The following is a 23664-nucleotide window of genomic DNA, read 5'->3' on the forward strand; positions in this document are numbered from 1 at the left end:
TTGAAACTATATACAAACTATAGGAGATGCCAGGTCAACAAATGAACCTGGCATCTGTCTACATAACATGCTATAGGACATGTGACATGGGAATTAAGTGCTTGAAGTCTGAAGAGGTCTTCAGATTAAAAGTGGAACAAAATGGAAGATCACTATGTATACCATGCCCCAGTGGATTACCAATGTGACCCATCCTCCTCTGCTCTTCAATCAGGTGCAGCATATCCATTTCATCAGACGTTTGAACTGAAATGAGCGCGAGTGTGTGTGTGTGTGTGTGTGTGTGTGTGTGTGTGTGTGTGTGTGTGTGTGTGTGTGTGTGTGTGTGTGCATGCGTGCGTGTACGGTGTCCTACAATATAGTATACTGTCCAATAATGAGTTGTGGTTTATTACCTGTTGCTGTAAATGTAGCATGGCTTAAGGATTCACTGAAGCATTTCACTGATCAAGTGCAGCTGGCAGAAACTTCTTAACGGGGAGGAATGTTGTTCTATGTAATTACTTCCAAATAAATGCACTGTATGTGAGCATAGGGACTTTTAACCAATTAGAGGCCAGAGTGAAGTATATATATAGGCTCACTGCCAAGGCTCAGAATATGGAAAAATGCCAACCATTGCAAAAAAGAACTTCTAACAGGATGTGAACTGATTCAACCCCAGTGTTATGTGTCTACAAGCGGCATAAGCTAATTGCTATAGTCACACTGGGAAATGTTGTTGTACAAACGACAGGGTATGAAATGTTAATTACATTTTGGGGTTTATATTGATCCACAGAGCAGGTCCAAATTAGCCGGGCCCTTCAGGAAAACTGCCTAAAAGCTTTAATGTCATTGGTTGATTTTCCTGTCTAGTACTTCCTGATTGGTTAGTCATTTCGACCAGGTTTCCTGCTTCGACCAATGCAAAGCTTCTGTAGGAACATCTTTGAATGCAGATTGTGGCCCCTAGATGATGTCACAGAGACTACATTTTGTTTGGGAGCGTTTTGCTCATTGCTGGCTGTTTGAATACCAAAAGAAAGTCATTAAAATGTTAACATATTATTGCTTAATGCAGCTTTAAGTCAAAAAGATGATAAAAAAAACCCTGAAAAAGCCCCAAAATGTTGCGCACACTCGTGCTACCGGTAACAAGAAGACTCGCCCCGTTTCTGTTTTCCTCCCAGAATTTTCCCCAGTGAGGGGTGGGAGAGGCTGGACAGCAGACGGCTGGACTTTGAATTTCTCTAACTATAAACTTTCATGACAGCAGACAGCCTAAGTACAAATATAATTTATGAAAAGCTACTACAGTGAAGTCTGTTCACAGAAGTTGTTGTAGGATATGTGGGGATTATCTGACGAGGTACCATTTGAGGGGGCAAAACCTTACATATACTAAATAATACTAAATTGTTTATAGGGTCAATATAAGTAAAATAATATAGCCTTTCTACAAGAGTATCTTTTTATATTTTTCCAAAAAGAATACAAACAGCCAATAGCATATTACAAAGTTATCCCCCTCACTGGTGACAATTCCGGGAGGAAAAAAGGGCAAGCACCGGGTCGAGTCTTCCGGTATTCGTGCTACCGTCCCTGCCACAGAGAAGCTAAATTACAGAGTGTTGATCTGAGAAAATATGACAAGATCAGAAAGAGAGAGATTTATGGTCAACCTGCAGGTATAGGTTTATGAGAAATACTGTAGTTATCTTTGGAACACATGTTGGTCAGATGGAGAGCATTATAGCCAGGCTATCCCCCCATTCATTAACTGTCAACATTATGGATGTAGAGAGAGAACATGAGCTGCTACTACTTATTACATGTCTGCTTAGTTTTCCCACTCGTCTATTTTTGTAGTAATGGTGATTGGCAGGTTGGGAGGAATATGGAGGAGGAAGGATTATAAGCAGCTGATGAAAAAACGAGAAAGAAAGAAAGTTGAAGAGAAGAGCTGGGAGGCTAAAGAGCACAGAGAGAGAGAGAGAGAGAGAGAGAGAGAGAGAGAGAGAGAGAGAGAGAGAGAGAGAGAGAGAGAGAGAGAGAGAGAGAGAGAGAGAGAGAGAGAGAGAGAGAGAGAGAGAGAGAGAGAGAGAGAGAGGGAGGGAGAGAGAGGGAGGGAGGGGGGGGGAGACAATGTGCAACGTGCGCACAACTTCTGTCACACCGGGGGCTTCCAGCTGTTTGACAAACAAGCAGCTGTCTAATTTACTTTGCGAGAACACCGCTGCCGTATGAAAGTCAACAAGGTAAGTGACTAAACATTTTGACATCATTTCAACCTTATAGCAGCGTCATTTAAAAAAAAAAAAAAACATTTATTGACACCGACACGTCTACAACAAAAGCAGTTGGAAAAGTGCCCAAGGAGGCGCGCTGCTCGCCAAGCTTTCAAAAGCGCAGTCTTTGACTTTTTTGTATTATAGCTCAGAGAAACGTTGTTCACGATAAAGTCGCACAGCAGTGTTTTTAGCAGCATGCATATTTGAGAAGTTGTTCTCAACTGTCATACTCGAAGAACGATCTATGACCGTTTACATGCAGATAGGCTACGTGTGTTCTTTATTTGGCTCATTGGACTAGTGACAATTGCCAAACTGATTCGACTTTGCAGACGTGGCTCCTTAATCCATCGTTTCCTGCAGGGAGTTAGCTGTCATTCATTAACATTGCAGCCCACAATTAAGCGTTTTCGTCTTTGTTCTCATCTGTGTGAATGGTCGTGTGCCTATATGAATAATTTTATTTCACATTTCGTACAGTGAATTAAACGTGCGTAAAAAGAGCATAATAGATAATTTATGTTCAAGAATCGATATTGCTGACATGCTGAGTGAGTGGAATTCATCTCTGGTTGTGATTGTGGTGGAACTCCATAGTCTGAAACTTTGAACTCTTTTTATCTTCTTAACACAGTGCAAGACACACAGAGAGAAAAACTGAATGGGATAAACACACACAGCCATGCTCTATCCATCAAACTACTGTTAACATTCTTCTCCAGCACTGCAAAGCCCCAGAGAACCTCTCTCTCTCCATGTCTCCATGTCTCTTTATCTGTCTCATCTCTACTCCCCATCCTGTCTTAATTGTCTATTTGCAGATTTAGCAAAGTATAGTGATTTGGGTGGGCCGGTGCCCATGGTGGCTTGTTAGACTTAGGGCCGATTCATACTCGCTGTTTCGGCGCTGTAGTGCCGAAATGATTTCGGCTCGTCAGAAATTTTCAGTAGCACCGAAGAGCCGACTTTAGCACGGTACCCGCCCCCCCCCCCCGAACCTCAAATGACGTCAAATTGTAGGCTCTACAGCGCCGAACCGACTTTTATTCGGCTCTAAAATAGGAGTATGAATCGGCCCTTAGACCACTGACCTTATTATGTATACCTGGCAGCAGTGCACGGTGGAGGGGTGCGGGGACCCCTTGAGGGGGCTCCAGGGGGTCCCCAGCAAACTTAGAAACCAATCAGACCCTTATGGGTCTGTAACTCTGAGAGTGTACAAATGGAACCCAAATGGACACGTTTCATTTGTACACTCAAGTTATGGTGGTCCGAAGTCTAAGGCAGGGGTTCTCAAAGTGGGGTCCGGGGCACCCCATGGGGTCCTTCAGTGGGTTCCAGGAGGTCCCCAGCAAAATGAGTTAATATCAAAATAGGTTTAACCACTTTATAACCCTGGCCTATACAGCGGCTATGTATAAAAATTAATCTCGAAAATGTTTGAATATCTTTGACAGCTGTTTTTACACTACAAATCTTGTATGGGCTCATGCAGATGGGGGTCCAAATCAACATTCATTTAGAACTTCTTGACAGGAAAAAGTTTGAGAACTAACTGGTCTATAGCATGTCTCTCCTCACTCTGCTCTAGGTTTCCTGTCTCTCTACACACCAATATAAAGCATTAAACTTGGGTTTCCTATATTAGGCCTATTATATTCTTATGTTATTGCAGTTCCAAAGGACACAGCTGAGGGGAGCATAAATGATGTGTGTGCCAAAAATAGCTCATCTGCACAAATTCACAACGCATTGTACTTTGTGTTGTGAACTTGCAGATCAGCTATTTTCAACAGGGGGAATTAAGGGTTGGGCACAGCAGCATCATAAACCAGTATAAACCACCAATAAAACATAAACCAAGTTGAGGTTTTCAGGGAGACAAGAAGAAATACTTTGTTTTAATTTGTACTGATTATGCCTCCTAGTCATCTGGAAACTGTCATCTGCAATCATGACATAAAGCCAGGGTTGATTAGTGTGCCCTATAGGATTAAATCAAAATCAATACAATATAATTACACAGCCTTGACTCTTGGAAACAATGACCGGGCACCCATTTTGGTGTCAGCATCATGTTATGCTTTAGCTATTTAAAAATAGCAGATCTACAAGCTCATATCGCGCCACCGAGTGGCGCGATACGAGCTTGTAGGTCTGCTATTTTTGAAAAAATCGAAGAACGACTGACATTTTTATAATCTGATCTCAGGTCAGAATGGGTTAATCAGACCAGTGTGTGTCCGGCGGAAAACTTGTATGAATCTGATCTCAGGTCAGAATGGGTTAAAGTACTCCACTCTTGAACCACATTTCTCAGTCTGTATGTTTCCAATACAGCAGTACGTGTAATCCAGAGAATTCAAGATATTTAGCTGACTACATCCTCTGCCATACGGTATGCCTGCCTCTCACACATGACATGGTAACATATGTTCACAGCTGGCATTCTTTGTGCCTACATAAAGGCTTACTTACTTACTTAAATAAAGACTTTGTCGAGCAACCACACGTTCTTTCAGCTAGGGATGCACCGATCCGATACTCGTATCGGAGATCGGCGCCGATCCAGGCTAAAATTCTAGATCTGGTATCGGATCGGTGGCCGATCCATTATCCGATCCGATCCGATCCGATAATTATGTGTAATTACAGTATGAAAACAACTCTACCTCCTCTGTGACACAGCAGTGTAGTATTGACAGTATAACATGTGGAATGCAGCCAGGCTAGCCTGCGCACACATTAACCTGGTCTAATTGTTGCACAGTTATTTAATAAATAATTCAGTGCATTTATATCTGTGTTTGTTACATTTTGTTTTACAAAGTTGGGAAAGTAATGTTTAAGTCAAGCCTTGATGTTGCCTTATACAAAATAATGATTCCAGGCTCCACACAGTGAGGCATACAGCTTAATAGGTTATTACGTTTCTTTGTGGGGGGTATCGGATCGGTACTCTGTATCGGCAGATACTGGACCCCCATGTATCGAAATCGGTATCGAATGCCAAAAAGCCGGATCGGTGCATCCCTACTTTCAGCTACACTACACACCCCACTTGTTATGCATATATACAGTACATTTTGAACAGGGTGCAGAGTCACTGTTTGGAGTGGTCTGATTTGCAGATCTATAGGCTAGAAAGTACAGCGGTCATTTTCCACAAATCTCCCAGACTGTTGACCCATTCTGACCTGAGATCAGATTCATACGAGGTTTCCACTGGACACACACTGGTCTGATTAACCCATTCTGACCTGAGATCAGATTCTAAAAATGTCAGTCGTTCTTCGATTTTTCAAAAAATAGCAGACCTACAAGCTTGTAGCGCGCCACTCGGTGGCGCGATATGAGCTTGTAGATCTGCTATTTTTCAATAGCTAAAGCATAACATGATGCTGACACCAAAATGGGTGCCCGGTCAGAATGGGTTAAGGGCCACATGGTAATATTAGCTTTATAACTTGTGTGTGTTATCCTCAATATTTAGCCAGGAAATATCATTTATTGTATTTGTTTATTGTAAGTTATATTAATAATACTAAAATCATTGAGGACGCAAGGCTCTTTCAACCTGGTGTCCCTATTCTGGACATATTGTACAGATGGAACCTTTAAAACAACAACTTCTCTTTCTCAGAAAAACAGCAATAATGGGGGAAAAAAAACTAAAACTAATTGGGGACTCAATGACCTCATGGTCTCCATTATACTTCAGACATATCCCACTAATTTCAAGGAAATGTAGTCCATGGATTCAGGGCTCCTAAATGTTGATGATGTAGTTATTGAACAACACTGTCGTCTAACTCTAAAAGACCTCAGATATCCAAGAATTCGATATTGTCAACTATACCACTGTACTCTCTTTTCATTTCCAGGACCCCAATTTGATAGAATACAAGATGACTCACCCCGTTTCTGTTTTCCTCCCATAATTTTCCCCAGTGAGGGGTGGGAGAGGCTGGACAGCAGACGGCTGGACTTTGAATTTCTCTAACTATAAACTTTCATGACAGCAGAACAGCCTAAGTACAAATATAATTTATGAAAAGCTACTACAGTGAAGTCTGTTCACAGAAGTTGTTGTAGGATAATGTGAGGATTATCTGACGAGGTACCATTTGAGGGGGCAAAACTTTACATAATACTAAATTGTTTATAGGGTCAATATAAGTAATATAATATAGCCTTTCCACAGGAGTATCTTTTTATATTTTTCCAAAAAGAATACAAACAGCCAATAGCATATTACAAAGTTATCCCCCTCACTGGGGAAGATTCCGGGAGGAAAAACGGGCACGCACCGGGGCGAGTCTTCTTGTTACCATTTGATATGCATGAGGCGCATGGACCCCATCTTTATTTGCATCTCAGGGACCCCTGAGATCCTTGCGGACCACAGGGGTCCCTGGGGTCCCTGGGGGTCCCTGGGGTCCACAGGGGGTCCCTGGGGTCCACAGGGGTCCCTGGGGTCCCTGGGGGTCCCTGGGGTCCCTGGGGGTCCCTGGGGTCCTGCTCACAGTGAGAAGGAGGTTCTCTTCTCTCCTCACGCTAACCCCTCAGCCCGATGATGTAACTCAGTGATTGGTTACAGCTCCCACTGTGTCCATTTCCCTGCCAAACTCTATTACCACACTCTGTATGAAGACTGTGTGTGTGTGTGTGTGTGTGTGTGTGTGTGTGTGCTAATTTGACAGTTAACTAAAACCATGTGCATTGTCGCTCAGACTAACAGATGCAGGTATAAGAAGCCATGGGCTGTGTGTGTGTGTGTGTGTGTGTGTGTGTGTGTGTGTGTGTGTGTGTGTGTGTGTGTGTGTGTGTGTATCCTGGACATGACGTTAAACTGCTCCGTCGTCAATGAAGTAGATGCATTTGCACCAGTGAAATCTACGACAACGCTACCTGACGGCCCCTCCTCTACCTCTATAGCCAAATTCCAATACCCCAAAATCCCGGCCACTCGCTCACTCCAGCATGGCAAATGATGGTGAAATTTGTGACCTGCCGAAATATGTTACCATCTTGTGGACTTCACACAACTACATGGAGGTCTTTAAATATGTGGCCTGAATACCGCTAGGTTGAACTTTGCTAATGAACAAACTGCAACGATTTTCATTCGGACACTGACATTATGTGATGTCTGCAAGATTTTCACATATTTCAGCAGGTCACCAATTTCACCGTAACACCACCATGCTGGAGGGAGCGAGTGTGAGTGAGCGAGTGGCCGAGATTCTGGATATTGGAATTTGGCTTAGACCTAACCCTCTCCCATGAACACCTTACTGGGAAGAGAGGCAATATAGACCCGGCGGCCTTCCAGTGGTATGTCCGTCCGCTGTCGGAATAACCCCGGAATAGCAACGGGTGGACTTCCAGGCACATGCAGGAGAACAACTACAGAGAGCACTTTAACATATTAAGCAACAGTGCAAGACTTGTCGTAGGGTTTCGATAACTTTGGATGCCCGCCCCAAAGACGAGGCAGAAAGGCTGGCAAAGTGTGCCCTCTCTGCTGCCCTATATATGGCGGAGTTTCGTTACTATCGATATTTTCATATTCAACAGTGTGTGTGGGTACATAATGGATGGCCCACGTCCAAGATGGAGAGAATATCAACATTTGTGTCGTACGTACACACGATATTCTCTCTCTTTGTTTTAATCAGACCAGTGTGTGTCCAGCGGAAACCTCGTATGAATCTGATCTCAGGTCAGAATGGGTTAACTAAGAATGTCTGCTGGAAAAAAAACAAAATAGAGGAGTCATGTTTTGTAGGTATATTTCTCTACTCTATTTCTAGTACAGCCCCAGTCATGATGTACAGTACAGCCCCTGTATGTCACCCCCACTACAACCATTGATGCTGGGTCACATTTGTATACTACTGTAGTCTTCTTTGGTGTGACTCGAACCCCAACCTCCCAATCTCACTCTCACATGAAGGCAATTGAGCTACACTAATGTCAGAGACAGGAAATAGCCTACTGTACGCCAGTCATTCTCAATATTTTTAATTTCAAGGACCTCTAGTTTGATATGCGGGCCGCCCGCCCGCCGGGCCCCCCATGAGTTGAGCCGCATTACGGACGCAAATCGCTCCGACCAGAATAGGTTCGGAGTCAGTGGCGTGCACAGACATTTAGAGGGGCAGGTGCTCAAGTGAAAAAAAGGGCACCTTGTGCAGCGCATTTTGGGGCGGGAACCCATTTTGGTGCTTTAGCTATTGATAAATAGCAGACCTACAAGCTCGTAGCGCGCCACCGAGTGGCGCGCTACGAGCTTGTAGGTCTGCTATTTATCGCTATTTATCGAAGAACCACTGACATAGAAACATAGCTTTAGATTGTGGGGGCCTAAATAATATAGTAGAAGCGTTTTTTATCAAGATTGGATCAATGTCACCGCATGGTCCACACTACAAATTAAGAAAGAAAAATAAAACTTTTTTTTTTTTTTTTAAAGAGCACATTGCCAAAAGGGCAGGGGGTGCTCTAGCACCCCCTAGTGTCTATCTGTGCACGCCACTGTTCGGAGTACATCGTCTCTGCCCGAGAGAGACCAGACTCTCCCTTCTGGCAGAATGCACATTTTGTCTAGCAGGGTGGAGTGGTTCCACCACCAGGCTAGATCCCACCAACCCATTACCCATTTTTCTCCCCTTCTCTCCCTCTGTCGTGCTTTCTCTCTCCCCTCCCCAGGTGTGATAGCCATGTTGCAGGCGTGTCTGTCTGTGGTATTGCTCCTCCCCCTCCTGGCCCACTGTGTCCCCTCCCGGCCTCCCGCCAGAATATGCCGGCGGTGCTGCGATCACCTGGAGCCGCCGGCGGCGTCCTCCACCGTGAACAATATACCGGAGCTCCGCACCGTCATCAACATGACCATCCTCAAAGGTACGCGACCAGAACCGACCCGCCCGCTCTGCATGGGAACATTCAGTACGACATGACATAGGAAGGTGACTAGTCTGATTACTGTATACTCCCTGTCTGTCTGCTGCTCCCTGTCTGTCTGCTGCTCCCTGTCTGTCTGCTGCTCCTCCCTGTCTGTCTGCTGCTCCTCACTTTCTCTGCTTTTTTCTCTTCAGTGACTTTTTAGTGATGGGGTTCCCATGGTGGCTTGTTAGTGCACTGACCTTATCCCATTCTGAACGGGCACCCATTTTGGTGTCGGCATCATCTTATGCTTTAGCTATTTAAAAATAGCAGATCTACAAGCTCATATCGCGCCACCGAGTGGCGCGATACGAGCTTGTAGGTCTGCTATTTTTTGAAAAATCGAAGAACGACTGACATTTTTTAGAATCTGATCTCAGGTCAGAATGGGTTCATCAGACCAGTGTGTGTCCAGTGGAAACCTCGTATGAATCTGATCTCAGGTCAGAATGGGTTATTATGTACCTTGATGATCCCATCATGTCTAGCAGTGCACTGTGGTAGGGTGCGGTGTGGGTACATATAATGGATGCCGGCCACGTCCAAGATGAAGAGAATACACAACATATTCTCTCTCTTTGTTTTAACTAAGAATGTCTGCTGGAAAACAAGATTTGTAGGTATATTCCTATACGAGGAGTCATTTCTTTCCGTCAAACGTTTCACAAAAAATGAGACAAATACATGGAGGTGTGACTGTGTTAGTCAGGAGGACCAGTGGTGTACCAGAGGGTGTTGATGCAGTGTGATGTGAGGTGTGTTAGTCAGGAGGACCAGTGGTGTACCAGAGTGTGTTGATGCAGTGTGATGTGAGGTGTGTTAGTCAGGAGGACCAGTGGTGTACCAGAGGGTGTTGATGCAGTGTGATGTGAGGTGTGTTAGTCAGGAGGACCAGTGGTGTACCAGAGGGTGTTGATGCAGTGTGATGTGAGGTGTGTTAGTCAGGAGGACCAGTGGTGTACCAGAGGGTGTTGATGCAGTGTGATGTGAGGTGTGTTAGTCAGGAGGACCAGTGGTGTACCAGAGGGTGTTGATGCAGTGTGATGTGAGGTGTGTTAGTCAGGAGGACCAGTGGTGTACCAGAGTGTGTTGATGCAGTGTGATGTGAGGTGTGTTAGTCAGGAGGACCAGTGGTGTACCAGAGGGTGTTGATGCAGTGTGATGTGAGGTGTGTTAGTCAGGAGGACCAGTGGTGTACCAGAGGGTGTTGATGCAGTGTGATGTGAGGTGTGTTAGTCAGGAGGACCAGTGGTGTACCAGAGGGTGTTGATGCAGTGTGATGTGAGGTGTGTTAGTCAGGAGGACCAGTGGTGTACCAGAGGGTGTTGATGCAGTGTGATGTGAGGTGTGTTAGTCAGGAGGACCAGTGGTGTACCAGAGGGTGTTGATGCAGTGTGATGTGAGGTGTGTTAGTCAGGAGGACCAGTGGTGTACCAGAGGGTGTTGATGCAGTGTGATGTGAGGTGTGTTAGTCAGGAGGACCAGTGGTGTACCAGAGGGTGTTGATGCAGTGTGATGTGAGGTGTGTTAGTCAGGAGGACCAGTGGTGTACCAGAGGGTGTTGATGCAGTGTGATGTGAGGTGTGTTAGTCAGGAGGACCAGTGGTGTACCAGAGGGTGTTGATGCAGTGTGATGTGAGGTGTGTTAGTCAGGAGGACCAGTGGTGTACCAGAGGGTGTTGATGCAGTGTGATGTGAGGTGTGTTAGTCAGGAGGACCAGTGGTGTACCAGAGGGTGTTGATGCAGTGTGATGTGAGGTGTGTTAGTCAGGAGGACCAGTGGTGTACCAGAGGGTGTTGATGCAGTGTGATGTGAGGTGTGTTAGTCAGGAGGACCAGTGGTGTACCAGAGGGTGTTGATGCAGTGTGATGTGAGGTGTGTTAGTCAGGAGGACCAGTGGTGTACCAGAGGGTGTTGATGCAGTGTGATGTGAGGTGTGTTAGTCAGGAGGACCAGTGGTGTACCAGAGGGTGTTGATGCAGTGTGATGTGAGGTGTGTTAGTCAGGAGGACCAGTGGTGTACCAGAGGGTGTTGATGCAGTGTGATGTGAGGTGTGTTAGTCAGGAGGATCAGTGGTGTATCAGAGTGTGTTGATGCAGTGTGATGTGAGGTGTGTTAGTCAGGAGGATCAGTGGTGTACCAGAGGGTGTTGATGCAGTGTGATGTGAGGTGTGTTAGTCAGGAGGATCAGTGGTGTACCAGAGGGTGTTGATGCAGTGTGATGTGAGGTGTGTTAGTCAGGAGGACCAGTGGTGTACCAGAGTGTGTTGATGCAGTGTGATGTGAGGTGTGTTAGTCAGGAGGACCAGTGGTGTACCAGAGTGTGTTGATGCAGTGTGATGTGAGGTGTGTTAGTCAGGAGGACCAGTGGTGTACCAGAGGGTGTTGATGCAGTGTGATGTGAGGTGTGTTAGTCAGGAGGACCAGTGGTGTACCAGAGTGTGTTGATGCAGTGTGATGTGAGGTGTGTTAGTCAGGAGGACCAGTGGTGTACCAGAGTGTGTTGATGCAGTGTGATGTGAGGTGTGTTAGTCAGGAGGACCAGTGGTGTACCAGAGGGTGTTGATGCAGTGTGATGTGAGGTGTGTTAGTCAGGAGGACCAGTGGTGTACCAGAGGGTGTTGATGCAGTGTGATGTGAGGTGTGTTAGTCAGGAGGACCAGTGGTGTACCAGAGTGTGTTGATGCAGTGTGATGTGAGGTGTGTTAGTCAGGAGGACCAGTGGTGTACCAGAGTGTGTTGATGCAGTGTGATGTGAGGTGTGTTAGTCAGGAGGACCAGTGGTGTACCAGAGTGTGTTGATGCAGTGTGATGTGAGGTGTGTTAGTCAGGAGGACCAGTGGTGTACCAGAGGGTGTTGATGCAGTGTGATGTGAGGTGTGTTAGTCAGGAGGACCAGTGGTGTACCAGAGGGTGTTGATGCAGTGTGATGTGAGGTGTGTTAGTCAGGAGGACCAGTGGTGTACCAGAGTGTGTTGATGCAGTGTGATGTGAGGTGTGTTAGTCAGGAGGACCAGTGGTGTACCAGAGGGTGTTGATGCAGTGTGATGTGAGGTGTGTTAGTCAGGAGGACCAGTGGTGTACCAGAGGGTGTTGATGCAGTGTGATGTGAGGTGTGTTAGTCAGGAGGACCAGTGGTGTACCAGAGGGTGTTGATGCAGTGTGATGTGAGGTGTCAGTCAGAGTAAAAAGGGAGCTTATCTGGGTGATGGCTGTAAGGACACACAGGCTGAACAAAGGGAAACAGTGGCCAGGTGCTCCCAATTACCTCAAAGGCACCTCGGCTTCAACCCAGCCAAAGACCAGGGGCGGCGGTGGCTCAGGGGTAGAGTGCCTGGATGGTAACCGTAAGGTTGCCAGTTCGAACCCGGGCTCCCCCAGAGTTACTGTCGAAGTGTCCTTGACCAAGACACTGAACCCCTAATTGCTCCCGATGTGCTAGTTGGTGCCTTGCATGGTTTCCGCTGCCATCGGTGTATGAATGTGTGTGTGAATGGGTGAATGTAATGCACAATCTCTGTAAAGCGCCTTGGATAAAGGCGCTATATAAATGCACCATTTACCATTTACCTGCACAATCATACACACGCAGACACACACGCACGCACACAGACACACACGCACGCAGACACACACGCACGCACGCACACAGACACACACGTATGCAGACTGAGCGTGCACGCACAAACACATGCGCACACACGCGCACACACACACGGCTATGTAAAGGAATAGAAACATTGTACGCCATGGCATGCAGCCATTTGCCGCACCTGGGAGGCGAACTGGAGGTTGACGGAATGCATTGATATCAATGAGATCCAGGTGGACAAGCGGGTGAAAAAACTATATTTTGACCTTTGTCAGACAATCAGTTCAGGAAAATAAAACCAAAAATGAAACCAATCATGCGTTATATGATCTGATCTCCTGTTTTTAGATATGCACACAATTCTATAGAGCACCGAAGTCCTGTAACTCGCTCATCCCTTCGATTCCCCTGGTTCGCGGAAGTAATTTCTCTATGGAGAATAACATGGGGTGATCTTAATATCGTCTACTATAAGCGTTGTGGTCCAAAAATAAACAAGCTGTCTCGGCGTTATTGTCAGGGAGGTGTCTCTGTATCGTTTGCAACAGTCAGTCACTCATAATATGATACAGTCTGCTTCTAGCGAAAATCTAACTCATTCAGCAGCAGTAACATTAGCGTTTTCTCTCAGTCAGTTGATTCTTCATATCCATATGAGTGAAGCGGCCGGGGTGACATGTTTATTTTTCAAACACAGTTCTTATATGAAGCGATCTAAAATCGCCTCAATGGGGATTTCAATGCAACTAAACAAATACATGAACCTGGGGACTGACGCCCTCTACTGAAAGTGACGTCAGACTAAACAAATACATGAACCTGGGGACTGACGCCCTCTACTGAAAGTGACGTCAGACTAAACAAATACATGAACCTGGGGACTGACGCCCTCTACTGAAAGTGACGTCAGACTTCGGTGCTCTATTGAGGTATCTATGGTGAGAACTGCTGGTTAATCAGGCTGTTGATCATCTCATGATGTCAGCACATAAAGTACTTACTGCATCTACTAAACTTATTCTGTGCCGTCTAGACACCTCAATATAATATATATATATGTATATCAAAAAGGACAAAATCACACCCATGTGAAGTGACGTAACACGTGTGTGATATCATATGTTCGTCTCTCATTGACTTGAGTGCAATAATTCCATCAAATGTTCAGCACTATTTTCCCTCCCAGTGCGATCTATGTATCTGCCAGCTGGAATTGCCTGACCAGGAAAGTGACGTCGTACATTTCCTTTCCTTCTTTACATAGCCTTAATGTCAACACACAGAAAGGCCACAGACAGGCTCTGGGTCTGTCACACAGACCAGGGAGGAAAGGCCACAGGCTCTGGGGCTGTCACACAGACCAGAGAGGAAAGGCCACAGGCTCTGGGTCTGTCACACAGACCAGGGAGGAAAGGCCACAGGCTCTGGGGCTGTCACACAGACAGGCTCTGGGGCTGTCACACAGACAGGCTCTGGGGCTGTCACACAGACAGGCTCTGGGGCTGTCACACAGACGGGCTCTGGGGCTGTCACACAGACAGGCTCTGGGGCTGTCACACAGACAGGCTCTGGGGCTGTCACACAGACAGGCTCTGGGGCTGTCACACAGACAGGCTCTGGGGCTGTCACACAGACAGGCTCTGGGGCTGTCACACAGACGGGCTCTGGGGCTGTCACACAGACGGGCTCTGGGGCTGTCACACAGACAGGCTCTGGGGCTGTCACACAGACAGGCTCTGGGGCTGTCACACAGACGGGCTCTGGGGCTGTCACACAGACGGGCTCTGGGGCTGTCACACAGACAGGCTCTGGGGCTGTCACACAGACAGGCTCTGGGGCTGTCACACAGACAGGCTCTGGGGCTGTCTGTCACACAGACAGGCTCTGGGGCTGTCACACAGACAGGCTCTGGGGCTGTCACACAGACAGGCTCTGGGGCTGTCACACAGACAGGCTGTCACACAGACCAGAGAGGAAACTTCACCACCTCAGCCTCACCACTATGGGGATGAAAATGTAAAGGTTGGCCTGAGGGTGGTGCTAGAGTACAAACAGTTCATTGGATTGCTATATTCGCTAATATCAAAATAGTTCTTCATCTGGAGGGAGCATGAATTGTGTTAATCAAAGTTTTTGAGACAAAGCAATTGGCCAGACAGATTGTGACTGGCCGGAATGAGATGATGTATGTTGATGTATAATGATAAGAGCGCCCCTCACTTCACACAGGTGTGATTCTTTTTCACAATATTTGTTTCATTAATTGGGTGTGTGTGTGTGTGTACACCTCTCAAACATTCACAGAATATGAATATCCGTGTGTGTGTGTGTGTGTGTGTGTGTGTGTGTGTGTGTATATGCCTAGTCGACTCCACGCCCACATCACACTTTTGGTTGTTTTTTCTGTCTCCTGCTGCAGCGATGTCTCGATCTTCACCATAGGCAACGCATGGAACCAATCAGTGGCGTGCACAGACATTTAGAGGGGCAGGTGCTCAAGTAAAAAAAGGGGCACCTTGTGCAGCGCATTTTGGGGGCGGGAACCGATTTTGGTGCTTTAGCTATTGAAAAATAGCAGACCTACAAGCTCGTAGCGCGCCACCGAGTGGCGCGCTACGAGCTTGTAGGTCTGCTATTTTTCTTTAATCGAAGAACCACTGACATAGAAACATAGCTTTAGATTGTGGGGGGCCTAAATAATATAGTAGAAGCGTTTTTTTATCAAGATTTGATCAATGTCACCGCATGGTCCACACACTACAAACATAACTACTTTTTTTTTTTTTAAGAGCAAAATTGCCAAAAGGGCAGGGGGTGCTCTAGCACCCCCTAGTGTCTATCTGTGCACGCCACTGGAACCATGAACACTGACAGAACATAATGAAACACCACTGTCAGAGCACCATCACTAGAAGGGCAACAAAAAAGAAAGAAACAAAATGATGGTTAGCTATGGTTGCAGTAGCAAGTTGGACGGTACTTTGCACGAACATGGCATTCTGAAATATGATCAATTTACTGCTCTCACAATAAACCCAGACAACGCGGCCAAGCCTGTGACAGCATGTATGAGTTACATCTGCTTTGCTTTTATCTAGTAACCAGGATGATTAAGGGCCAATTTGTTGCAATATTGTGTGTTCTGTGTGTGCGTTTACATGCACACACGTACATAGTGTGTGACACGTGTGTGTGTGTGTGTGTGTGTGTGTGTGTGTGTGTGTGTGTGTGTGTGTGTGTGTGTGTGTGTGTGTGTAGTGCATCCAAGTTTCCTAGAGCCAGTGAGAAGGAGAGAGACAGAGAGAGAGAGAGAGAGAGAGAGAGAGAGAGAGAGAGAGAGGCGGAAAGGCATGAAAGCAGACGTTCTTTCCAAGCCTCACAATCAGAGTGGAGCAGGGCTTTGTGGAAACACGTGTATGTAATATGTGCGTGTGTTGGCGGCGGCCGAGCCAACCAGAGCAGTCCAAATGCTGTGTCATTAATCTGTTTTATCTGGTGACCTTGTGGAGACTCCAAATCTGTTCTGACCCGCTGTTGACCCTACAACCACTCTGAACTCTAACGCAAGAATAAGGAAGAAAACAAATATGGCTTTGCACTAGAGATGTCCCGATACTGTATCGGTATCGGAAAAATTATCGGATCGGTCCTTATTTGGTCATATTGGGTCATATCGGTATCAGCAAATATGCCAGTCTAACCACCGATCTGACACAGAGGTAAGGGGCTGACAATATGCCAGTCTAACCACCGATCTGACACAGAGGTAAGGGGTCGTTGACCCTATGGCAGGTAAATATAATGTTGGGGCATCATGTGGAGTTTGCTTTGGAGTTGCCCAAACTGCAAGTGGACATTTGAGTGAGGAGTCTGCTATAAACACATGAGATTTATAGCTAGATAGCTATAAACACTATTCCCGAAGTTGAAGTTGGTGGACTTCAAAATAACACACACACACACACACACACACACACACACACACACACACACACACACACACACACACACACACACACACACAGTGTATATGAATGTGTGTGTGTGAATGCAATGCACAATCTATGTAAAGGGCCTTGGATAAAGGCACTAAATAAATGCACCATTCACACACACACACACACACACACACACACACACACACACACACACACACACACACACACACACACACACACACACACGTGTGGGCATGTAAAAGCATACACAGAACACACAATATTAGCGCACAAAAACAGTATTTCTTTCTCTCTAAGAGTCTCTATCCATTTTGACTGTGTCTGCACGCATGCAAACAACTGTTCATGCACGAGTCTCTCAGGTCGATTATCCAGTTCCAATAATATTACAGTTTTTAGAGCTGGGGGCGTGTGGAATTAGCCTGGTTAATAAACCAGACCGATTTGGCATTCGCAAAAATAAATTGCCTGCCGGCGGATTACGGTCTGGAGAGGCTCAATTGTACGCCCATTTCCTACACCAGAGAAATGGGGCGGCCAATCGGGACACGGTATGCAATATGGGCGGGCTTTGGTACAGTGACTTTCAATGCTTGAGACCTTTGACTGACAGTAGCTCTGACCAATTGCGTCAAAGAGAAAATGTTTCAACCCGCCCCCCCCTGGAAATGAAATCCAAGCTGAGCCTCCCCAGACTAATATCCCGCGGTCCGTGCGATATTAGTCTGGTTTATTAACCAGGCTAGTGTGGAATGTCATATAGCAATTTTGGGCATGTTAAGAAGCGCTTTCGACACCCTGTGGATTGCGCAAAACGGCCTTGAATTAGTCATGGGAGTGTTTAAGGAGTGTTTGAGACGTACCCAATCAACATGTCCGTACTATTCTCTTTACCAGTCAGCTGATGTCACATACGGAATGCGCACTTTGGGGATCGTGGTATTACATTTCTTCAGGCTGGCACCATAGAAGACATGACATGACTTTGTCACATTTGGGTTAATTATTCCTATTGCACTGCATGCTGTCACCTTTATGCCTCAAAATAATTAGTTTATATTGAAAAACACCAATAAAATAAAGTTTATTATATTTTATTTCATTCAAGTCACGATGAAGGAATGAGTTGAATGCTGCTGTAATGCTGTGCCTGTGGCCCCGATGGTATATGGTCTTCGCTCGTAGCATTTTATTGAAGAAGACTTGAATCGGGTGTGATACAGCGTATGAAAGCAAACTTCCCAAGGATTATGGAGATGTTTTTATTTTTTTTAAAGGTTGAGAAAAAGGCATAGAAACCACTAAATAGGTCTATAACAATAATCCCAAAAGAAGCGCATATAACAGGGGTCTGTAACCTATTTTAAATGAAGTGCCATGTTTTTATTTTCTAGATAGTGAGTCTGCCATATCCAGATTAATTTTAATGACACATTAAAATAAAAAATTGATTGATTGATTGATTGAAATATTTATTAACAGTTTGTAGAATTACAGTAGGCCTACATTTCAAGCACAAACTCAATACAAAGACTGTTAACTGTGAGTTAATTAAGCATTACACTTGTTTACAACAGGGTTCTTCCATCTTTTTAAATATGTTCTTGCACATTGTTATAATGATCATTATATATCCGCCTGCAATCAGAGTTCATAGTTTTAATGAATGAATGTGATGCATTGTGAGCTGGTATAGATCTGCTATTTTCAAAAGTAATCTTGGAAATTTTTTATTTAATTTTTGAATTAGCCGTCCTTAGTTGGGCAAATGCATTCATCTGGGGATCCTTGACATGGTAATGTGCTGTGTGAGGATCACTGGTTTAAACAACAAGCCCAAATAACCACTTTAGAAACAAGAAAAGCAACCACAACTAGTACAACTACCAATATTTACAAGCAACTTTACAGAAAAAGAAGCCGCTTATAATAAACAGACATGGCAACACTCCAGCAGCCTCCCAGAGCCGCTCAAGTGTCAAATCAAACAGTGCTTGTTGCGTTTATGAGGTGGTCAGACCCACGTCTAATCGTTATGCGCTGAGTGTTTTTAGGTCAAGGGGCTTAATAGCAAATTGCGCAAAGCGAAAATAATTAACATATGGACACTCCCACAATGCTAAAATATTCAGGAACGTCGTATGCCATATGTGTGTGCGTTCAACACGGGACGATAAGGCTTTCATAATACGATTGTGCGCAGAGCGAGGCCAATTTATGTATTACAACATGGTAAAACGCACCTTCAAAATCCAGCCCTCTGTCTCACACGCGCTCGCATTCTCTCTCTCTCTGTGCATACAGTAAGTCTAGGCAGTTAGTGGAAAACAGGACCTTTTAGCTCCATTTCTTCATAATGTGCTAACCCCTGGGGCATGTTACAGCATACAGCATAACTGATGTGCAGCTGTGCTGCGAGGAGGAAGGCTCTCTCACCTGGCACCCAACCTGCTTATGTGGCAGAAATCATGCACACACTCACACTCACACTCACACTCACACTCACACTCACACTCACACTCACACTCACACTCACACTCACACTCACACTCACACTCACACACACACACACACACACACACACACACACACACACACACACACACACATAAAAACAAACAAAATTAACTGTATTTGTGTGTATTGTACATGCATGTGTGTGTGTGGTTTGCTCTCACAGCATTGTAGTGATTATCTGCAATAAGCGCGGTGAGAGGGAGCCAACAGAACGCTCATCCATGTCCAAGTACAACTGAATGGACATGTTGATACTTCATAATGCATCATACTGTATATTTAACAACATACAGAATGTTAATCTAAACAACTATAACATTCTGTACTCAACCTAGTACATTTGAACTGGCACTAATCTGTGGAGTATAGCGATTCAGCATGCTGGTGGAGCAAAGACACTGCAAAGGTTTTGCTTTTGGCCTTCTTCATACTGTAGGTGTGTTGAGTTTGAGTGACTTCATCAAAGTGAAATCATTTAATAATATCTTCTTGAGGAGTGTGGGTCCATTATGGAGCCAAATACACCTCATGAATAGATCAGTTGATGTTTTTCTTTTCCAAATCCTAACCTAATCCTTGGTGATTAACATCAAATCTGACATCGGCCTGGGAGAGCATTTTCATTCACACTGGGATCAGTTCAACTATGTGTGGCGAGAAGCAGTGTCAAGACAGGACCTGAAGCTGTCATTTGATTGGAGGGCCAAATGATCATCCGTATATGGTTATCAGGTGTAGCAACTCTTACGGGTCCTGTAACTCTGAGAGTGTACAAATAGAACCAAATGGACCCTTTTGGTCCATTTGTACACTCAGAGTTGAAGCATACCAAATTGGGAGCCTTGGCTTTAACCCATTCTGACCTGAGATCAGATTCATACGAGGTTTCCACTGGACACACACTGGTCTGATTAACCCATTCTGACCTGAGATCAGATTCTAAAAATGTCAGTCGTTCTTTTTCAAAAATAGCAGACCTACAAGCTCGTAGCGCGCCACTCGGTGGCTCGATATGAGCTTGTAGATCTGCTATTTTTCAATAGCTAAAGCATAACATGATGCTGACACCAAAATGGGTGCACACCCAGAATGGGTTAAAATTAGAAAGGTTTGATACTCACTGGTTGAGGGAAATTGATTCCTCCTCAGGGCTCTGTGGTCATTGGTCACAATTGACCAAATAAGGCTCCATTTTGGATATGTTTAGGGGAGGATTACACTAGATCACCTCCGTTAACCTACGTCTCTGTGAAACCGAGGGCTCTGATGCGGTAACAAGACTACTCGCCCCGTTTCTGTTTTCCTCCCAGAATTTTCCCCAGTGAGAGGCTGGACAGCAGACGGCTGGACTTTGAATTTCTCTAACTATAAACTTTCATGACAGCAGAACAGCCTAAGTACAAATATAATTTATGAAAAGCTACTATAGTCTGTTCACAGAAGTTGTTGTAGGATATGTGGGGATTATCTGACGAGGTACCATTTGAGGGGGCAAAACCTTACATATACTAAATAATACTAAATTGTTTATAGGGTCAACATAAGTAATATAATATAGCCTTTCCACAGGAGTATCTTTTTATATTTTTCCAAAAAGAATACAAACAGCCAATAGCATATTACAAAGTTATCCCCCTCACTGGGGAAAATTCCGGGAGGAAAAACGGGCAAGCACCGGGGCGAGTAGTCCAGTATCCTCTGATGCCGTTGGTCATGGAAGCCTAGAGGTCTTGGTCTTATAGCTTTCCAGCGTGGATTAGTCATGCAGAGCAGAGGTGTTAAAAGCTGATTGTGAGGGCTGCTCAGTCAGATACCGGAGTCAGACCCACAGCATTAGGTCCAGTTTCAATGGTTTAGATTAAACCAATTCCATAACTAGACAAATCAGGGAAAACATGTATTCACATACACACATGTTGTCCAACACCAAGTTATGCTCACCAATATTATCTGTTTTGTTTAATTGTTGAAATGTATGAATCCCTGAGGTTTATTTGGGAACATGCATGCAATATGTCAACAGTTCACCAATGTCCTCTTTCACATTCACACAGAATAGTTTGTGTACTTACTTTCAACAGTAGTTTCTACACATCTGGGTTTTAACGCAAAGCATGACGGATGTTTTTTCAAGTTCCACAATGAGCAACACTTTTCTAAAACATTTAAAGTAATGCATAATGTCCTTTGGTTGGAGCACATGCGTCAAGTCAAGACTATCTTTACTTACTACTACTTTTAATGCATCACAAAAAAAGAAAACAAACTAAAAATAGTAAAGGGAATGAATTAATGAGCCCTGAATGTGTGCTTGCTTGTCTGTGCGTGCACTAGTGCACGCATGTTCAGGTGCTTGCTGGCTTAACTTTTGGTGACCTTTTCTCTGAATACAGTTTGTTTCAGGTTCACAAATGAAGATGACATTTATATGAGTTGACATCATTTTCTGACAAGACAGAAGCTTCTTTCACAAATGCAACTGATCTTATACAGTACTTATTTAGACATTAACCGTAGGGGTTGTATGGAAATGTCCAACTCAGTAGGACCTGACATGCAACAGACTTGACGCTGCCAGCTCCGCAGTACAAAGTGTCTACTACGGATTGAGCCCCATGGGCTTAATGCGTGAATAGAGCTGTTCATTGTCTGCTGAATTCACAGACTTGATGACATTTTTATTGGAATAGCACAAAATAACCGGAAGAAAACCGAAGAGACAAGGCGGTTTGACACCTCCGTTTATAATTTGCTTGTCGAGGAGCCAAAGAGCTTGGAGCGAGGACACACAAGTGGATCCTTTGTATGCGTTTAGTTTTGGTCGGAATGAGTAACATATGAATTGAAATCTGTTTAGGTAGTTATTGGATACTGCAGCCGACCATCTCAGGCTATGGGATCTAATTTAATCTCTAAACTCTGGGAGATGGGATGAGTCAGCACAGCACTCGCAGCCCGTTTACATTTACTCAAGTGTTCCACTTGACTAAATTGTAAGAGAGATATAATACTACAATTATATTGGAAAAACTGTGGTCAAAGCAGCTGAAGCTGTTTATTAATTCAGCATTTTTTGTAGTTGTGGTAGTTTCACATCGTGCAGTAGACTATGGATAGTATTTCAACACTGTCCCACTCCGTATTCCCATATTCCCGAATCCCGCCCTGTTCTTTTTTGCAAACTCATTATATAAACATTTCAGCATGTGTAATACACTTCCAAATGCAATAATGGTTTGATTGATCTTTACAGTTTGCTGTGCATTGGGGGATCATCGTCAAGTTATCTGCCCATAGACAATCTCCTGTTGTATAGTCTTTGGCACAACTGAATTAAACTGTTGTGACAGGTGTGTATAGGAGTATACAGTTAGGACCTAAGGTCCAAAGTGCTGGACGGATGGTTGGACCATCTAACAGCCCCATGCACCGCTAGTGGGTCAAAACATTTTTAAAACCACAGCATAACATAATGTGATTATTCTTGTCCCCTCAGGTGATAAAGGCGACCGGGGAGACAAAGGCACTCCTGGCAAGCTAGGTCCAGACGGCACCCGTGGTTCCCAAGGACCCATGGGACCTAAAGGCAGCAAGGGCCCCGTGGGTACCCCGGGAGACGCCTGTAAGATACCCCACTCCGCCTTCTCGGTGGGGCGACGCAAGTCTCTGCACAGCGAGGACTACTACCAGGCCATGGTGTTCGACACGGTGTTCGTCAACCTGTACGAGCACTTCAACATGTTCAAGGGCAAGTTCTACTGCTACGTCCCGGGCGTGTACCTGTTCAACATCAACATACACACGTGGAACTTCAAGGAGACCTACCTGCACCTGATGCACAACGACAAGGAGCAGGTCATCCTGTACGCCCAGCCCAGCGAGAGGTCCATCATGCAGAGCCAGAGCGTCATGCTGAACCTGGCGCTCAACGACGAGGTCTGGGTGAGGCTGTACAAGCGAGAGAGGGAGAACGCCATCTACAGCGACGGCGTGGACATCTACATCACCTTCAATGGCAACCTGGTGGCGCCCAGCCTCCTGTGAGGACGGATTACGCCTGAGCTGTTTAAAAAAAAAAAAAAAAGGACAAATGCTAATCTGCATAATGGTTAGGTATTGGAAAAAATACATTCCAAAATGGTTTTCTCTGAGGTATGTGTTGTTCCAAGAGAGAGAAGAGGTGTTGGGAAGCTGGATGTCTCTCGATAAAACAACAGATTTACTTTCATCAAGCAAGGAGGAGAGAGTGCTTTAATGGGGACTACTTCATCACAAACAATTTGTTACTATATTTCCCCAATATCTATGTCTAATATTAATTCATGTTTCTTATATGAATCTTAAAGGACAACTTTAGTTTTTTTCAACCAAGG

General features: G+C 45.0%; 1 protein-coding gene across 1 annotated transcript; it reads left to right on the plus strand.

Moving 5' to 3' along the window:
• The first annotated feature begins 2114 nt into the window (after positions 1 to 2114).
• On the plus strand, positions 2115 to 23664 carry c1qtnf6b (C1q and TNF related 6b). Its single transcript, XM_083765036.1, has 3 exons — positions 2115 to 2240; positions 8988 to 9179; positions 22788 to 23664. Exons 2-3 carry the CDS (start codon positions 8999 to 9001, stop codon positions 23333 to 23335), a joined length of 729 nt encoding a protein of 242 aa, XP_083621162.1. The 5' UTR covers positions 2115 to 2240; positions 8988 to 8998; the 3' UTR covers positions 23336 to 23664.

This window comes from Protomyctophum parallelum (genome assembly GCF_964188405.1).
Source record: "Protomyctophum parallelum genome assembly, chromosome: 5".
Taxonomy (NCBI): Eukaryota; Metazoa; Chordata; class Actinopteri; order Myctophiformes; family Myctophidae; genus Protomyctophum; species Protomyctophum parallelum.

Bases quoted from the DNA above. Each gene is read 5' to 3' on its own strand.
- c1qtnf6b (XM_083765036.1), top strand. From the start codon at position 8,999: ATGTTGCAGGCGTGTCTGTCTGTGGTATTGCTCCTCCCCCTCCTGGCC. The intron at 9,180-22,787 runs GTACGCGACCAG...TTGTCCCCTCAG, and splicing joins CAACATGACCATCCTCAAAG to GTGATAAAGGCGACCGGGGA.